At 31.6% G+C, this 15,046-nt stretch overlaps 2 protein-coding genes across 11 annotated transcripts; one reads left to right on the top strand and one right to left on the bottom strand.

The window, feature by feature from the left end:
• Window positions 1-503: 503 nt before the first annotated feature.
• LOC116418301 lies at window positions 504-9,924 on the bottom strand. 8 transcript variants are annotated; one of them, XM_031933365.2, is made up of 15 exons: window positions 9,341-9,924; window positions 6,383-6,653; window positions 4,830-5,093; window positions 4,490-4,594; window positions 3,845-4,102; window positions 3,559-3,780; window positions 2,682-2,873; window positions 2,340-2,456; window positions 2,149-2,217; window positions 2,009-2,071; window positions 1,587-1,786; window positions 1,173-1,332; window positions 1,004-1,100; window positions 798-887; window positions 504-720 (listed from the first exon to the last, which is right to left on the bottom strand). In XM_031933365.2, exons 1-15 carry the CDS (start codon window positions 9,350-9,352, stop codon window positions 666-668), a joined length of 2,175 nt encoding a protein of 724 aa, XP_031789225.1. In that variant the 5' UTR covers window positions 9,353-9,924; the 3' UTR covers window positions 504-665. The 8 variants fall into 8 exon arrangements, with proteins under 8 accessions (XP_031789225.1, XP_031789226.1, XP_031789227.1 ...); XM_031933366.2 differs by having other exon boundaries at window positions 3,559-3,777; XM_031933367.2 differs by having other exon boundaries at window positions 3,845-4,099.
• On the top strand, window positions 7,030-14,735 carry LOC116418300. 3 transcript variants are annotated; one of them, XM_031933364.2, is made up of 6 exons: window positions 7,030-7,165; window positions 10,606-10,787; window positions 10,885-10,953; window positions 11,299-11,541; window positions 11,624-11,682; window positions 11,806-14,735. In XM_031933364.2, exon 6 carries the CDS (start codon window positions 12,080-12,082, stop codon window positions 14,387-14,389), a length of 2,310 nt encoding a protein of 769 aa, XP_031789224.1. In that variant the 5' UTR covers window positions 7,030-7,165; window positions 10,606-10,787; window positions 10,885-10,953; window positions 11,299-11,541; window positions 11,624-11,682; window positions 11,806-12,079; the 3' UTR covers window positions 14,390-14,735. The 3 variants fall into 3 exon arrangements, with proteins under 3 accessions (XP_031789224.1, XP_031789222.1, XP_031789223.1); XM_031933362.2 differs by lacking the exon at window positions 11,624-11,682 and having other exon boundaries at window positions 11,299-11,603; XM_031933363.2 differs by having other exon boundaries at window positions 11,299-11,682.
• Window positions 14,736-15,046: the final 311 nt, after the last annotated feature.

The raw sequence follows: 15,046 nt of genomic DNA, 5'->3' as shown, positions 1-15,046 counted from the left end.
CGAGTAAGGTAGAAAAACACCTCCCACAACAGTCTCATCCCTGATAGCACAGAACGGTTAAAAAACGTTTAAAAAGCGTTTAAAAAAATACCGGAAAACGTTTTTCAGAATTAGTTGAAAATATGTTTAAATGACGTTCATAAAACGTGAAAAATGTCCGCATCTTAGATTCGTTATTATAGAATTGGTTTTAAAAAACGTAATTTTAACGTAAAAAATACGTAGGATAAACGTTGCAAATACAGTAGATAAACGTTTTTTTTTAAGTAGTATTAAACGCTTTTTTTTAACAAAAAAGGAAGCCATACAGAGGTTTAATTATACGTTTTCGTATCGTTAATAAAACGTTTATTTTTAAACGCTTATCTGACGTTTTTATAACGTTATAGCAATTTATCAAGCCGAAAAATGCTTTTTATAAAAAAACGTTTTTAAAACATGAAAGGGATGTTTAATAAATGTTTTATTCTACACCAAAAATAAACGTTTTTAAAACATCGTGATCAGAGTTTATAGATTTTTATTTAGAGGTTTGTTACAAACAATTATATTCATATTGAATATTTAGCTTTTTTAAGATTAACTTAGATTAACAAACTTAGATTAACAATTATATTCATATTGAATATTTAGTATCTTAAAACTATATTTCGTTATATTTCATCTTATGAGTCCTCTTCATCATATGAGTCATCTTCGCTTAAAATCGGGTCAACTTTGCTACAAAAAATAATACATAATTTAAGGTAATATATATTATATATTTAATAATTAATATTCTTTATTGAACCCCTAACCTTCGTTTTCTTGATTTTCTTTCGTTTTTTCCTTTATTCTCGAGGTTTTCGTTCTTTTCTTGTTCTCTTTTTTTCGCTTCACTTTCCAGCCTAGTAAAACAAATATCCGTATAAAATAATTGTAGATTATATAATTTAATTAAAAAATGAAGATATTATGATGACAAAAATGTAAAATTTTAAAATTATTCCCATTGAATGTTTACCTTGCGTCTATTCTTCCTTTACTTGATTTTAGCCAATTGCCAACGGCTGTTCGAATGTCCTTCACTTTATTTTTCACAGTGCATTTCATAGCAGCAGCTAAAATTAATAAAAGTTATGTAAATAAGAAGATAAAAAAATAGAATTTTATTGATTTAAACTAAAATTTACCCTCTAAAATATGGTAGAACGGTTTGTCATCAAATCTCTCTTTCTCTAACTGGCCTTTTAGACTATATAAAACTCCTACGTTATCAGTTATAATTAATCTGAGGATGTTACGCGCAATTGCAGCACCATCATTTTCGCCTAGTGACTCGAAGTATTTTTTCTACAATAAATACAAGTAAAAAATTAATTACTTTATGTATACTTGTAAATATTTCGTATAATTAAAGGGAACGATTATCTAAACATTCTAATTTATAATCAGAGATAGCATTTCACAAAAAAAAATATAATTAGTAAATCGTAGATGCTAAAATAACGATTCGTACATAAAATTAAAACGTACAATAGAAAATGAGTAATTTGTTTTAAACATGCTTATTTTTAATTCAAAATGAAACGTAAAATAATACTTACAAATCTCATTCTGAATTCATTGTCGGTCTTCAAATGATTGTTGAATACATCAAACTGTGCCTTTGAGCGCAAAGGAAATTTCTCTTTGATCAGTATTCCTATATCAAATAATTCATTTGTTTTCTCCTCAAAGCGCGTAGTCTTCGTACCTTCGTTAACTTTTTTTCTGATCTGATTTGTTAGAATCGTCTGCATCAGCACTGAAAAGTGATAAATTTTTGAAGCTAGCTATGTAAAAATAATTTATTACACTGACCGTTAATGGAAACTTTGAATATTTAGAACGTCAGCCATAACACTTGTCATGTATCTGTTATATGAGAAGCTTTGACGTTAAAAATATTCAAACTTTCCATTAACAGACAGACGTACAGACATCGTATCTTCCAAAAGGTTGTATTAATAAAATTAAGTTTACTTACATATTGAATGAACGATTAAGTCCCTGTCAGACAAACTATTGATTTGAGCCACTGTTAGTATCCCTAAAATATGTATAAGAATCTGTTAGTAAAATTAAATTTTTTTTAATGATCATTCAAACAAGTCTTGATTTACACACCACTTTTGTCAAATGCTGCAATTTTCTTGCTCGGAGTTTTTTCTTTACTATTTGTATTTGAATCCTTGCCTGAATCGAAAAGTATATGTATTCTTATTTAATTGCCTGTACTGTTCAGAATATAAGACTATGAAAATTCTGCAATTTTCATAGCCTTCTTTCTGTAATGTGTGTGTGTGTGTGTTACTTACTAATAGTAGTACTTGCAGATGTACGGGGTACAGGATTTCCGTTTGCATTCTTTTTTTTTAAATTTGATCCTGACGACTGCTTTTTACGTTGATTGAGGGAGTATCTACTTGAATAATCTGCATATAAGTAATAAAAATTAATTTTTTAACATAAATATCAATGTAATCTATAATAACAATGAATTCATTTAAAATTTTATTAAAAAATGGAGATTGATATTTTTACGCAGCATCAAAAATTAAACTTTTTCAAACTTTAATATGAATTATTAAATGAAATAGAAGATGACCCAGAATTATGTTAATTGACGGAAATAATTACAATTTTTAAGACGTATTTACCTTTTCTTTGCTCATCTTCTGAAAAATCTACTTCCTGCCCATCATTAACATCGCTGAACGTCGATTGATTTTTCGACAAATTCGGATCGTTACTTAAGACGTCTAGTGCCGATGAGAAGCCACCGACTCCAAGTGTAGCATAATCTTGCTTATCGCCTTCATTATTTCCTTTAGGTGCTTGCACATCATCATCTAGTCAAATTCATAAATTTTATTATTTTTTATACACAAAATTAAATTCATAATGATCGCATTAATGAATTTTTAGTAGAATCATTTCGTTACTTGGCCGAATAAAAATATGTAAAAGAATTGATGTACAATTCCAAAAATGATATTTACAATCCCTATTGAAAAATCTCACGTGAGATCTCACATGAGATCTCAGGTGAGATCTCATGACAAAATCTCATGTAACCAATTTTGTGTTATAATCACCTTTTTAACCATTCTTAGTCGATTGGTAACATTTTTTGAAAAATTTGAACTTGGAAAATTTTTGGAAAGTCGGACTCTATTTTTCTAAGTCCAATTTTGTGAAAAATTTTCTAAGTCCAAATTTTTAAAAAAATGTTACCAATCGACTAAGAATGGTTAAAAAGGTGATTATAATACAAAATTGGTTACATGAGATTTTGTCATGAGATCTCACCTGAGATCTCATGTGAGATCTCATGTGAGATTTTTCAATAGGGATAAAGATCTATAATAATTAATAACAGAACATTATGAAACATTTAAAGTAATAACTGTTTAAATTTTTAGACAATTTATACCGAAAAAGACAAAAAAAAATATATTTAAAGCGATCATCTAATTATAATTTATCTAGCGATTTAGCATTGTGGCTATTATTAAATTAAATTGCGCTACTTACTAATAATAGTACTTGCAGATGTAATCGGTGCAGGATTTTTGAGATTTACATTGTCTCTTGCCGAACTGGCCGTAGAGCCTCTATCTGTACTCTCGTTCTTCCGGTCAGAGATGCTTAATTTTAATTTTTCGATATTTACATTACTCTGCTGAATCTTTTTAACTTTGACTAGATGGGATTGAAACTCTTTTGATGGTGTTATCGGGAAAATTAGAGTACCTGCTAAATTTGTGATTTGACATTGATTGTTTTTAAACTAGATATTATACTTTAACTATATATTTACCATTATTTTTTTTCGGTACTGTCCATTTCTTTTTTTTCCTGCTATTTTCATTATGATCGACATTACTCTCTATGTCGGAATTTGATCCTGCCGACTGCTCTGTAGGTTTATTGGAAGGTCCAGTATCATCATGTGCAGCTTGTGACATGTCGTCTTCTTCACTTACGGCGTCTAATGCCGATAAGAAATTATGAACTCCTGCTCCAACATGCCCTTGCTTCTCGCTTTCATTAGCTTTTTTATCTACTTCAGCATCTGCTGAAATTTAAGAATTTTATTAATTTATTCAAAGGCATAGGCTTCAATTTTGTACATCTTGTGTACGCAAAATGAAATGCATAATTGATAGCAATCATAAATTTTTTGTAGAACAGATTTCTTCATTTCATCGAATACAAATGTGTCAGTTTTTACGTCTGTATTTTCAAGTGATATTTCAATAAAATTTATAACCGAATATTATGAAACTTTTATAGTAATTATAGATAGCTTGTTATAAAATTTATAGCGAAAAAATCCGCGAAAAATAGTAAAACATTTGTGTAAGTTTTGTAGTAAATCTTTTTTTAAATTATCAACATTTATTTTAATTGAATTGTGTATAACCAATGCTCTGGTTTCTCTATAAACTGATATTTAATTTACCTTGTTTCTTTGACTCTTGTTCATCTTCGTCAGATTCCTGTGCGGGTTCATGTGCATTATCTTCCTCCTGTTTGATATCTTCTACATTATCCTTTTGTTGTGTATCTATTCAATAACAAGATTTATGAATTTATGGTGATTAAAAAAATTTTTTTTTTAAAATGACGCTAATATATTTATTTTTTTTTAAATGTCCTTATTTTTACAGTGATATACTTTTTTTCAAGATAGAGTAATATATGAATCATCATGACTTTAGTAATAAGAGCAATGCATTCAAATTTCTATATTCTATTCGATATTATTGTAGTTAAAAATTTTAAAAATATTGTCAATTTACCAATTAACATTTGCTTTGGTGGAGTTGGCACATCGTGCAAGGATGCTATAGTTGAAAATGGTGTTGAAATTTCATCCTGTTTGATATTTTTTCTGCTGCTTGTCTCCAATTCGTCATCGCCATTATCATCGGAAGACTCTAGCGCCCTTCTTTTAAGGTTTTTGCGATTTTTTGGATCTACAAGTTTCTCGTATTCGCCATTTAAATCTGACGTATCCTCTGCAAATTCCGCTTTCTTGGCAGCTTCTCCATATGTGTCACATACTGTTGAGATGATTTATTTATAATATGTAGATATATGTAAGGACAAGTATTACTATTTAACTTTATAAGAATGTTTCAAAGTAGCGCTATATTCATTATTAACTATTGCAATTTTAGGCATTTTGAATTCCAAAGAATGCATCTGTTTTACAAGCATTTTAAAACGTTCTTTTATAGTATCATTCCATCTCTCTTAACTAGTCTTGTTTAGATAGTAAATATAACTGTATTATAAAAAAGGTTTTGTAATCAACTTTACTATAAAATAGTACGTAGTATAAAATGTAGCCTATTTTATGAAAAATAGATTTACAATAACGTGCTAATAATATAATATCATGCAAACATTTTTTTACGTCAATATTCATTCGAGTAAACAAATGAAAAACAAATCTTTATTGAAGTAATTATGCCTGGTTCATGCATTTCGTAACGAAGGAAAACCAAAGTAGACGGGAAGACGAAATTTTAATTTGTACTAAGCGAGAAACGATAAAACAGCATCAATTGTTTGCATGTTTATAGAATAATCAAACTCAATAATGGTATCGCGCATAAAACAATTATTTTCTTTTTGCGCGACGATGCGGTGCAACAACTGCGTCGCAGATTATATCGGCCATCAACAGACTCTACGCTACGTGATTATACTTATACTCGCCTAAATACTGTACTGTCAGCACACGTAGTGGCGAATGCGACCGATCACGCGCGATCGACCGTAGTGTTCAAGCTCCGCCAATGAAGAGAGCGCGCCTCACTGCCGCGGCGGCGCATCGCTACTAACTTACCGTCGTCCAGCGGCGATATTTCAACGCGGCAAGGCACAAACTTTTCGCGTGCGGCCGATTCGTATGCCATCGTCCACGAGCGATCGGGCTTGGCCAATGAAAGAGCATCTGCATGTCACAGCAGCTCGTCGCTATGTCGGGTTCTCGCGAGCGGCGGGCGCTTTTATTTCCCTCCCCTTAAAAAGTGCAAGGCACAAAGTTTTCGCGTGCTGATGATCTTATGCGATCGTCCGTAGGTCACAGCTTGGCGCGTATACTAAGAATTTCGAGAGTTCAAGACAAACGCGAGGGAAATAAGAGCGCCCGCCGCTCGTGAAAAGCCAACACCGGCGAGCACATAAGACCATAACAATAAGACGCATTGCCAATTTGTACATAGAAATCTTTTCTATATACAGATATATGTACATACGAAGCAATGAAAGCTTGCGTTTACTTATCAAATCGTTTTAATGCCTATAGACGTGTAAAGTAGATAAATGTAAAATAAAAACATACCAGAATCCCTGTAAACTTTCTTCAATTTGCAAATAGACCAACTATCCTCAGGAGATTTGCGGGATGCGATGGCTCTTATTGTTTTACGATCATTTGTCCATGGTGGCCACATAGCATCTTCTCCATTATTAAGTATCCAAAAATCGGGAATGGCTTCAACTGACTCTTTTTCTTCACCATTTTCCGCAAAAACCACTACATACCATGTTCCTTGATCGTTGAAACAATTTTCGTCGTCCATTTTTGTGGGCAGGCTACTTCCGACTCGGCACTTCGGCAGTCACAGCACGTTTAAGAAAATCTCGGATAACAAAGAACGGAGGGAGTAGAGGAGGAGCATCGATGAGGGCTAACCCGCAAATATAACAGCTTCACCATGCCCACTATATACTCAGGTATAAGTTGTACAGCGCGACCCCACGGGACTTTACGAAAGCTGCGATCGCTATGAACAGGTTGACACGGGTATAGGCGTATAGGCATACCTGCTGCACGATAGGTACTTACGCTATATGTATAAGTATTTGCGAACTACAAACGTTTTTTCTTTAGAAGTCTTACGGAAAATTCTGGTAAGAACTGGTAGGAATTGTACGTTTGTACGTTGATACGAGGGTAACAGGACTGTATCGCACATGTTTCATACATATTGTATGAAAAATCTTCGACAGTTATTGTTCCGAATTGTCTCGTCGAGTGATTTGTATATTGATTGTAGTTGTGTCTGCATAATACACCAACTACAAGACACACAAAGTCCATCAGTCAAGAAACGCTGCATAGGTTAGTATATACAAGATGTCGCATTAATTATCGAATTGTAACGTTTTAGTGTTTACTCAATAGTTTCTATCGACTTTTAAAAATTATTGTTTTAGTTGATTATAACTGATAAGAGGAGAGTAATGGCAATCATTACATTAAAGCTGTATCTCTAAGATTTCGTGCAATCACTTATATTATTATTTAACGACAAGTGACGACCGTGATGAATTTTACTCAACTACCCCCTTCGAAATTGATATTTTTTCAGGCCTACGACTGATGATTTTTCATTTTATGGGTGAGATTTCAGATAAGGGTCTGATCAGGGGTTTCTGATCATACATTTATTAATAACTATTTTTGCTTTGGGGCGTTGTAAGACATTTATGACAAATGTTTTAGAAAGTTTCTTTTTGCTTTCATATAAAATCTGGAATACCTATAGAGCTGAAAATACGTATAGATATTTGTTTTACAATGTTGAAACATTGTATTAAGTTGGATTTTACTAAAAATTTTTTTTTTCAATTTTCACTCCGACAACCTTGTGAACTGTTTGACGTCGAAAGAAAATTTCCAGTTAACTGTTGGAAGGACAAGTAAAAGTATATCACCTAAGGTAAATTGAACTTGATATCTTTTTACAACATTCTAAAACAAATCTCCATACCAATTTTCAGCTTTGTAGGTGTAATAGATTTTATATGAGTCCAAGAAGAAAATGAGATGAACATCGGAATAGAAATTTCTTGAGGAATGGTTTTGTGGCTCTAATACAAACTCTATCACACCTATGAAGCTGAAAATACGTATAGATATTTGTTTTACAATGTTGAAACATTGTATTAACTTGGATTTTACTCACATTGTCTATTTTCATTTTCCACTCCTACAACCTTGTGAAAATTTTGACGTCAAAACAAAATTTCCAGTTACCTGTTATAATGACAAGTAAAAGTATATCACCTAAGGTAAATTGAACTGGATATCTTCTTACAACATTGTAAAACAAATCTCCATACCAATTTTCAGCTTTGTAGGTGTAATAGATTTTATATGAGTCTAAGAAGAAAATGAGATGAACATCGGAATAGAAATTTCTTGAGTATGGTTTTGGCTCTAATACAAACTCTATCACACCTATAAAGCTAAAAATACGTAGGATATTTGTTTAACAATGTTGAAACATTGTATTAACTTGGATTTTACTCACATTATTTACTATCATTTTTCACTCCGACAACCTTGTGAAAATTTTGACGTCAAAACAAAATTTCCAGTTCCCCGTTGTAATGACAAGTAAAAGTATATCACCTAAGGGAAATTGAACTTGATGTCTTCTTACAACTTTGTAAAACAAATATCCATACCAATTTTCAGCTTTGTAGGTGTAATAGATTTTATATGAGTCTAAGAAGAAAATGAGATGAACATCGGAATAGAAATTTCTTGAGGTATGGTTTTGTGGCTCTAATACAAACTCTATCACACTTATGAAGCTGAAAATACGTATGGATATTTGTTTTACAATGTTGAAACATTGTATTAACTTGGATTTTACTCACATTGTCTATTTTCATTTTCCACTCCTACAACCTTGTGAAAATTTTGACGTCAAAACAAAATTTCCAGTTACCTGTTATAATGACAAGTAAAAGTATATCACCTAAGGTAAATTGAACTGGATATCTTCTTACAACATTGTAAAACAAATCTCCATACCAATTTTCAGCTTTGTAGGTGTAATAGATTTTATATGAGTCTAAGAAGAAAATGAGATGAACATCGGAATAGAAATTTCTTGAGTATGGTTTTGGCTCTAATACAAACTCTATCACACCTATAAAGCTAAAAATACGTAGGATATTTGTTTAACAATGTTGAAACATTGTATTAACTTGGATTTTACTCACATTATTTATTATCATTTTTCACTCCGACAACCTTGTGAAAATTTTGACGTCAAAACAAAATTTCCAGTTCCCCGTTGTAATGACAAGTAAAAATATATCACCTAAGGGAAATTGAACTTGATGTCTTCTTACAACTTTGTAAATCAAATCTCCATACGTATTTTCAGCTGTATAGGTGTGATGGATTTTAAATCAGAGCAACATCGTATCAAAAATATCTGACAAAAGATAAACGCAAAAATTCTTATTAATGAAGTTATAAAACTGGCAAAGTAATTACATCTGTAGGCATTGTTTGCAAATCAAAAGTTCCTCGAGAGCAGGAAATAGAATGTTGATATCAATCAATCTATTCCTGACCTCAGAGGTTCCTTCCACTGCTGGAGTTTATATCTTTGTTGCTAAACTTAAAGGTCTTCTCCTGTCGGCAGGTTCATCCTCGCATGTTGCTCCTACAAATCTTCTTGGTCTCTTCTTGCCTCTTCCTCGAGAGTACTTCTTGTCAGGATGGGTACTTGTAAACTTTTCCTTGGCATCTCGATTATCACACATATTTTTCAAATCACTACACTTCACACTTTTTTAAATAATTTCACTGCTCTGCTTTTTTCACTAACACTTCACCTATTTTTACTTTTTAGGGTTATAAGCTATAAGCTATAACCCCAAAAACACTACAAACACTACTTAGATTAATTAAAGCACACTTTTGAAAAATATCATTTTTTTTTTTATGTATTAAAATATCAGCTGTGTTTGGTCAGTGTAAAACACATCCCAGGACTATATCAGCTGTGTTTTGAAATATTTGCTGTCTGCTAGCAGAACAGCAGAACGGTCGCTCTGTCCTTCTCCGATACATGGATTCTAATCTGCCCCCAGGTGGCGCCCGGGCGCGCGATATTTGAATTCAAATAAATGTCCCTACGTTCGATCGAAGCCTCATATGAGAAGCGAAACTAGAAATTTATCTCGAAAATAACGCAAAAAAATCTTATTAATACGCTTGAATTTATTTACTAAAATGTGTACGCGGAGCATAATATACATATATACTCTACGGCAAAAAAAATGTATTTTCAACATTTACAATAAAAATTTTATTCAGATTAAATTTATACAAGTTAAAATTAAAAATATTAGTCATATTAGACAAAAAATGAAAAATACGCAATTTTACGAAAAAACGATAAAAATTTTGTTTTAGTATTTTGATTATAACTTTGCGGGAATTTTTTTGTTGTTGATAAAAGGGTTCCAGGAGCGTGGTCTACGGAACATTTCATGTCAAAATAAGCAATAAAAAAATCAATTTTTTGAAATTTAAAGGTGTCGTGTCCCCTTAAATCCATCGCGGTAACCTGTTTTTCATAATGAAAATTATTATCTTTGACATATTACACGCAACAATTATTTTCAATACAAAATTTATAAGGAGTGCATGAATTTCATTGCTCTTGTTTATTATAGCTATGATCCATGTGTAGATGTATCCATATATGTTTTGAACAGAACTAGATCTTTAATTCATTCGTTTTTGTTTAGCTCACCTAAAGTCATCAATACCATTCAAATGAGAAGGAATCTTTGTTGAACGTTGTCATTTATACTGCATTAGGTTGCATGTTTAATGTTTTCTTTATCATGAGGCATTGCGATAATTAAGCTGATAGATATCGAGCCAACATTATTACTATTCATCCAGAAGTTGCCACTACTGTTTGCAGGTATGTATTTTTCCATGTATTAAAAAGCAATGCTTATGTACTTGTAATTATTTGCAAATTTAGCAAACTAATTTTTTTCTTTTTTCATTCATATTAGAACTGGTGATAACATCATAACGAAGACTTTAATTTGGTAATTTAGTCATCTAATCCAGATTTTTCCGAGGTGAGTCAGAAAACAAAGCAGGTAATGGACAAACTTATGTGACTAACTGTGCCTGACTTAGATTGATTTAATTGCAGTGTAATAAATCATAGTATGATATATCATGTGAGAAATATTTTTGTTTGGAAATCAATATTTGAAATAGAAGTAAAAACTCTGAAATTATTTGAATTTATAAATCTAATCAAGCATTGATATTGTATAGTAATACGTATATTTTACATTTGATGGTAACTTTAATTGAAAATAATTTTGTTACCTGGACTTTCTTCCACTCGCTTCTAATTCTTATTATTATTTAATTTTCATCTTACAATTTTTTTGACTTTTTGTTAATGATTTTAGATGCTATTCTTTCTTCCTTTAAGAGGATTATCAAGAGAGAGAAAGAGAGACAAAGAGAATCGTAAGATCAAATATTTGTTAATGTACTACAATTGGCAGTAGTTTTGATCACTTCTACGTATGATCGAAGCAGCAACAAGAAAAGTGTTGCTGATTTACATTTGTCTAATAATCTGCGCTAACGGCACACCCTGCCTCTTGACGCCCTACTTAAGTGACCACAAGGATTGTTCACTGTAACAGGTCCCATAAACAGGCACTTTATTCACTTGAAAAAGCAAGAGCAGCAGTTTATTAATACAGGTGTTTGTTTTTTATTCTTTAGAATCAGAACCTAAGCTTAGCCGATTTTCACCAGAGTTTCGTGCAGTTTTACATGCATAAGTAATTGTTCACTTTCTCGCATTCATTTATGAAAAGTTCTAACTTTGCTATATTCTATAATTTTTTAATAAATAAATTTAATATTATAATAATAATTATATTAATAGAATCTATTTTTCACAGACATATCCTAAAGCGGATTTATAGTATCATCAGTTTGGACTGACTGCAGGCGTTCCTATTGTCAATGAGTGAATTCTATGTACATGATCCAACTTATAACCCGACATTCCATCGTCAAGCAAGTTGATGTTGTACGTCAACTATTCATGTTCTTATAAGCGACACGAATAAACGCAAGAATTGTTCATTGCAACAGGCCTAGTATCGGCAGCTTCATTACTTCGAAAAGCAAGAGCGAAACTTTAAAACTGGTATTTGGTTTTAATTCTTTAAAATGCCAAGAAAGTGTTATGGCAAACCTTATACGACAAGGCATATCCGCCGACAAATCAGTGAAAGAAGAGCATCTATAATGAAAGATGTAAATGCTCAATTTTTACAATATCTTGACTTAGCCTGCCAAACCTTTGAAAATGATTGCGAAGAAAACGAAGAACATAATAAAAATGTGAATAATACGGATACTTATGCAGATGATATGAATTTTGAAGCATGTATAAATATCTGTACACAAAAAGATAATACTGCAAGTTTATATTGTAAGCAATTAAGTGTAGAAAAATTCAATGAATATGATGTTTGCTCACAAAAGTCTCACAATGTACATAATAGTAATACTTTATCTACTGGTATCAATGAAATGCAGCAAAGTGATTTTGGAGAATCTGCAAAAGAAAGAACAGAGGCAAAAATGCATAGTGTTGATCCATTTATGCTTTTCCTACAGAATATTAATGACAGTGAAATAAGTAGTGACTCAGAAAGTGATTCACAAGAGACTGACAGTTTATCTGATAACAATGGAAAAGATGCCAAATTTGTTGATTCTCTTCGAAATTTCTGTTTGAAGTACATCCATACTATACCTCACGTTGCGGTCAATGACCTATTACATATCTTGAGGGAAAATACAAATACATATTTCCCAAAAGACGCTCGTAGTCTATTGAAAACGCCAAGATTTACGGAACTACATCAAATGAATAATGGACAGTATTGCCATTATGGATTAAAACGTGCCATTACTATTTTTGTGCTGAATTTTATAGAAAAAAATATAAACGTTGATTCAATACAATTGCTTGTCAACATCGATGGTGCTCCTTTAGCCACATCCTCCGAAAAAGGGCTATGGATTATTTCATGCTCGGAAACAGTATTGAACGATGTCGAATTAGTTGGCATCTATCACGGAGAAGATAAGCCTCCCGACAGCAACACTTTAGTCAAAATGTTTGTGGACGAATTAATACTTTTATGTAATCATGGTTTCGAGTGTGATAGCAAAGTATATAAAATCACATTACGAGCCCTCATATGTGACGCCCCAGCAAAAGCTTATATCTTAAAAGTGAAATATCACACAGGATATTGCAGTTGTACAAAGTGTCAGAAAGAAGGTGAATGGCTAAATAAAATTTGTTTTCCTGGTGATATTGCTACTTTAAGAACAGATCAAGATTTTAGAGATTATAAGTATGTGGATGAAGAGTATCAACGTGAACGAACCATTCTAGCTGACATTCCGAATTTCGGATTGGTCACAAATGTTCCGTTAGATTACATGCATCTCGTTTGTTTGGGCGTAACGTTAAAATTAATTGAGCAATGGATAAGCGGAAGAAGCAAAGTGAAATTATCTGAATATCAGCGAAAAATGATATCTGACCGATTAGTGAACCTACAAAAATATATGCCGTCCGACTTTAGCAGAAAGCCGAGAAAATTTCAAAATGTTCGACGTTTGTGGAAAGCGCACGAGCTTAGGCAATTTTTGTTGTACTCAGGGCCCGTAGTACTATATAATATTTTAGATGAAAATGCATATTTTAATTTTTTACTCTTGCACGTGGCTATATCAATATTAGTTAACCCTATTCTGTCTTCTAATGATTGTTATTTACATTATGCTGAACAGCTTTTGACGAATTTCGTTAAAAGTTTTCAAGTTTTATATGGTGCTAATAACGTGACGCATAACGTTCATAACCTTTTACATGTCGTTGGAGATGTAAGAGAGTACGGTTGCTTAGACTCTTTCAGTGCTTTTCGTTTCGAAAATCACATCCGAAAAATAAAGCAATTAGTAAGAAAAGGGGATAAACCTTTGCAGCAAATACATCGCAGATTAGGAGAAATCGTAGCATGTAAAACATATTCAGTGGATATAAATAACAAAACTTCTGTATTGTCAAAAAATTATTATAATGGTCCTATACTTCCATCTCATTCACGAGATAATCAGTTTCAAATTTTTAGAAAAAGCTCATTATACTTAAATATTGCTGATAGCAAAAGTAATTGTGTCTTATTAAAAAATGGTATGGTCGTCGAATGCTTAAATTTCGTTGAAAACATAGACAAAAATCAGTTCATTATGGGTAAACCGTTGGAAACAATCGATAACTTTTACTCTTATCCGTTAGATTCCAGGACTTTAAATATTAAAGTAGTGAAATATAGCAATGAAAATTTACAATCATACTCTTGCGGATCGATTTTAGCGAAATTATGTAAGTTACCGTATAATGAAAACTTTGTAGTCTTCCCACTTATCCATACCTACAATTTTGAAGCAAATTAATAATAATTTTTCATTAGAGTATTATGATCATGAAAATTAGTCATATAATGTATACAAGCGATCTGATACATGGTATAATCGAAATTTTATATTTAAAATCAAAATATTGTTAATCGTACGTTTTGTATATATTCTGCACTTACTATATTAAGACACAATATTTTAAATAATTATTGTTGTAGCCTGTTTTTGAGTAAAAGAGAGCCACATTGTAATAATTTTCTGAGGGCAATCTGAATGCTGCTCTCATAATCCTTTTATAAAATAAATAATTGTTAATCACCTTTTGTTGTACATCAAAAAGTTGTTTGTAACAAACCTCTAAATAAAAATCTATAAACATTGATCACGATGTTTTAAAAACGTTTATTTTTGGTGTAGAATGAAACATTTATTAAACATCCCTTTCATGTTTTAAAAACGTTCTTTTTATAAAAAGCATTTTTCGGTTTGATAAATTTCTATAACGTCATAAAAACGACACATAAGCGTTTAAAAATAAACGTTTTATTAACGATACAAAAACGTATGATTAAACCTCTATATGGCTTTCATTTTTGTTAAAAAAAGCGTTTAATACTTGTTTAAAAAAAAACGTTTATCTACTGTATTTGCAACGTTTATCCTACGTATTTTTTACGTTAAAATTACGTTTTT

Source organism: Nasonia vitripennis, unplaced genomic scaffold (genome assembly GCF_009193385.2).
Source record: "Nasonia vitripennis strain AsymCx unplaced genomic scaffold, Nvit_psr_1.1 unplaced0155, whole genome shotgun sequence".
NCBI classification, from domain to species: domain Eukaryota; kingdom Metazoa; phylum Arthropoda; class Insecta; order Hymenoptera; family Pteromalidae; genus Nasonia; species Nasonia vitripennis.
The sequence above is the reverse complement of the archived record's forward strand: the minus strand, read 5'-3'. Positions and strand labels throughout refer to the sequence as shown.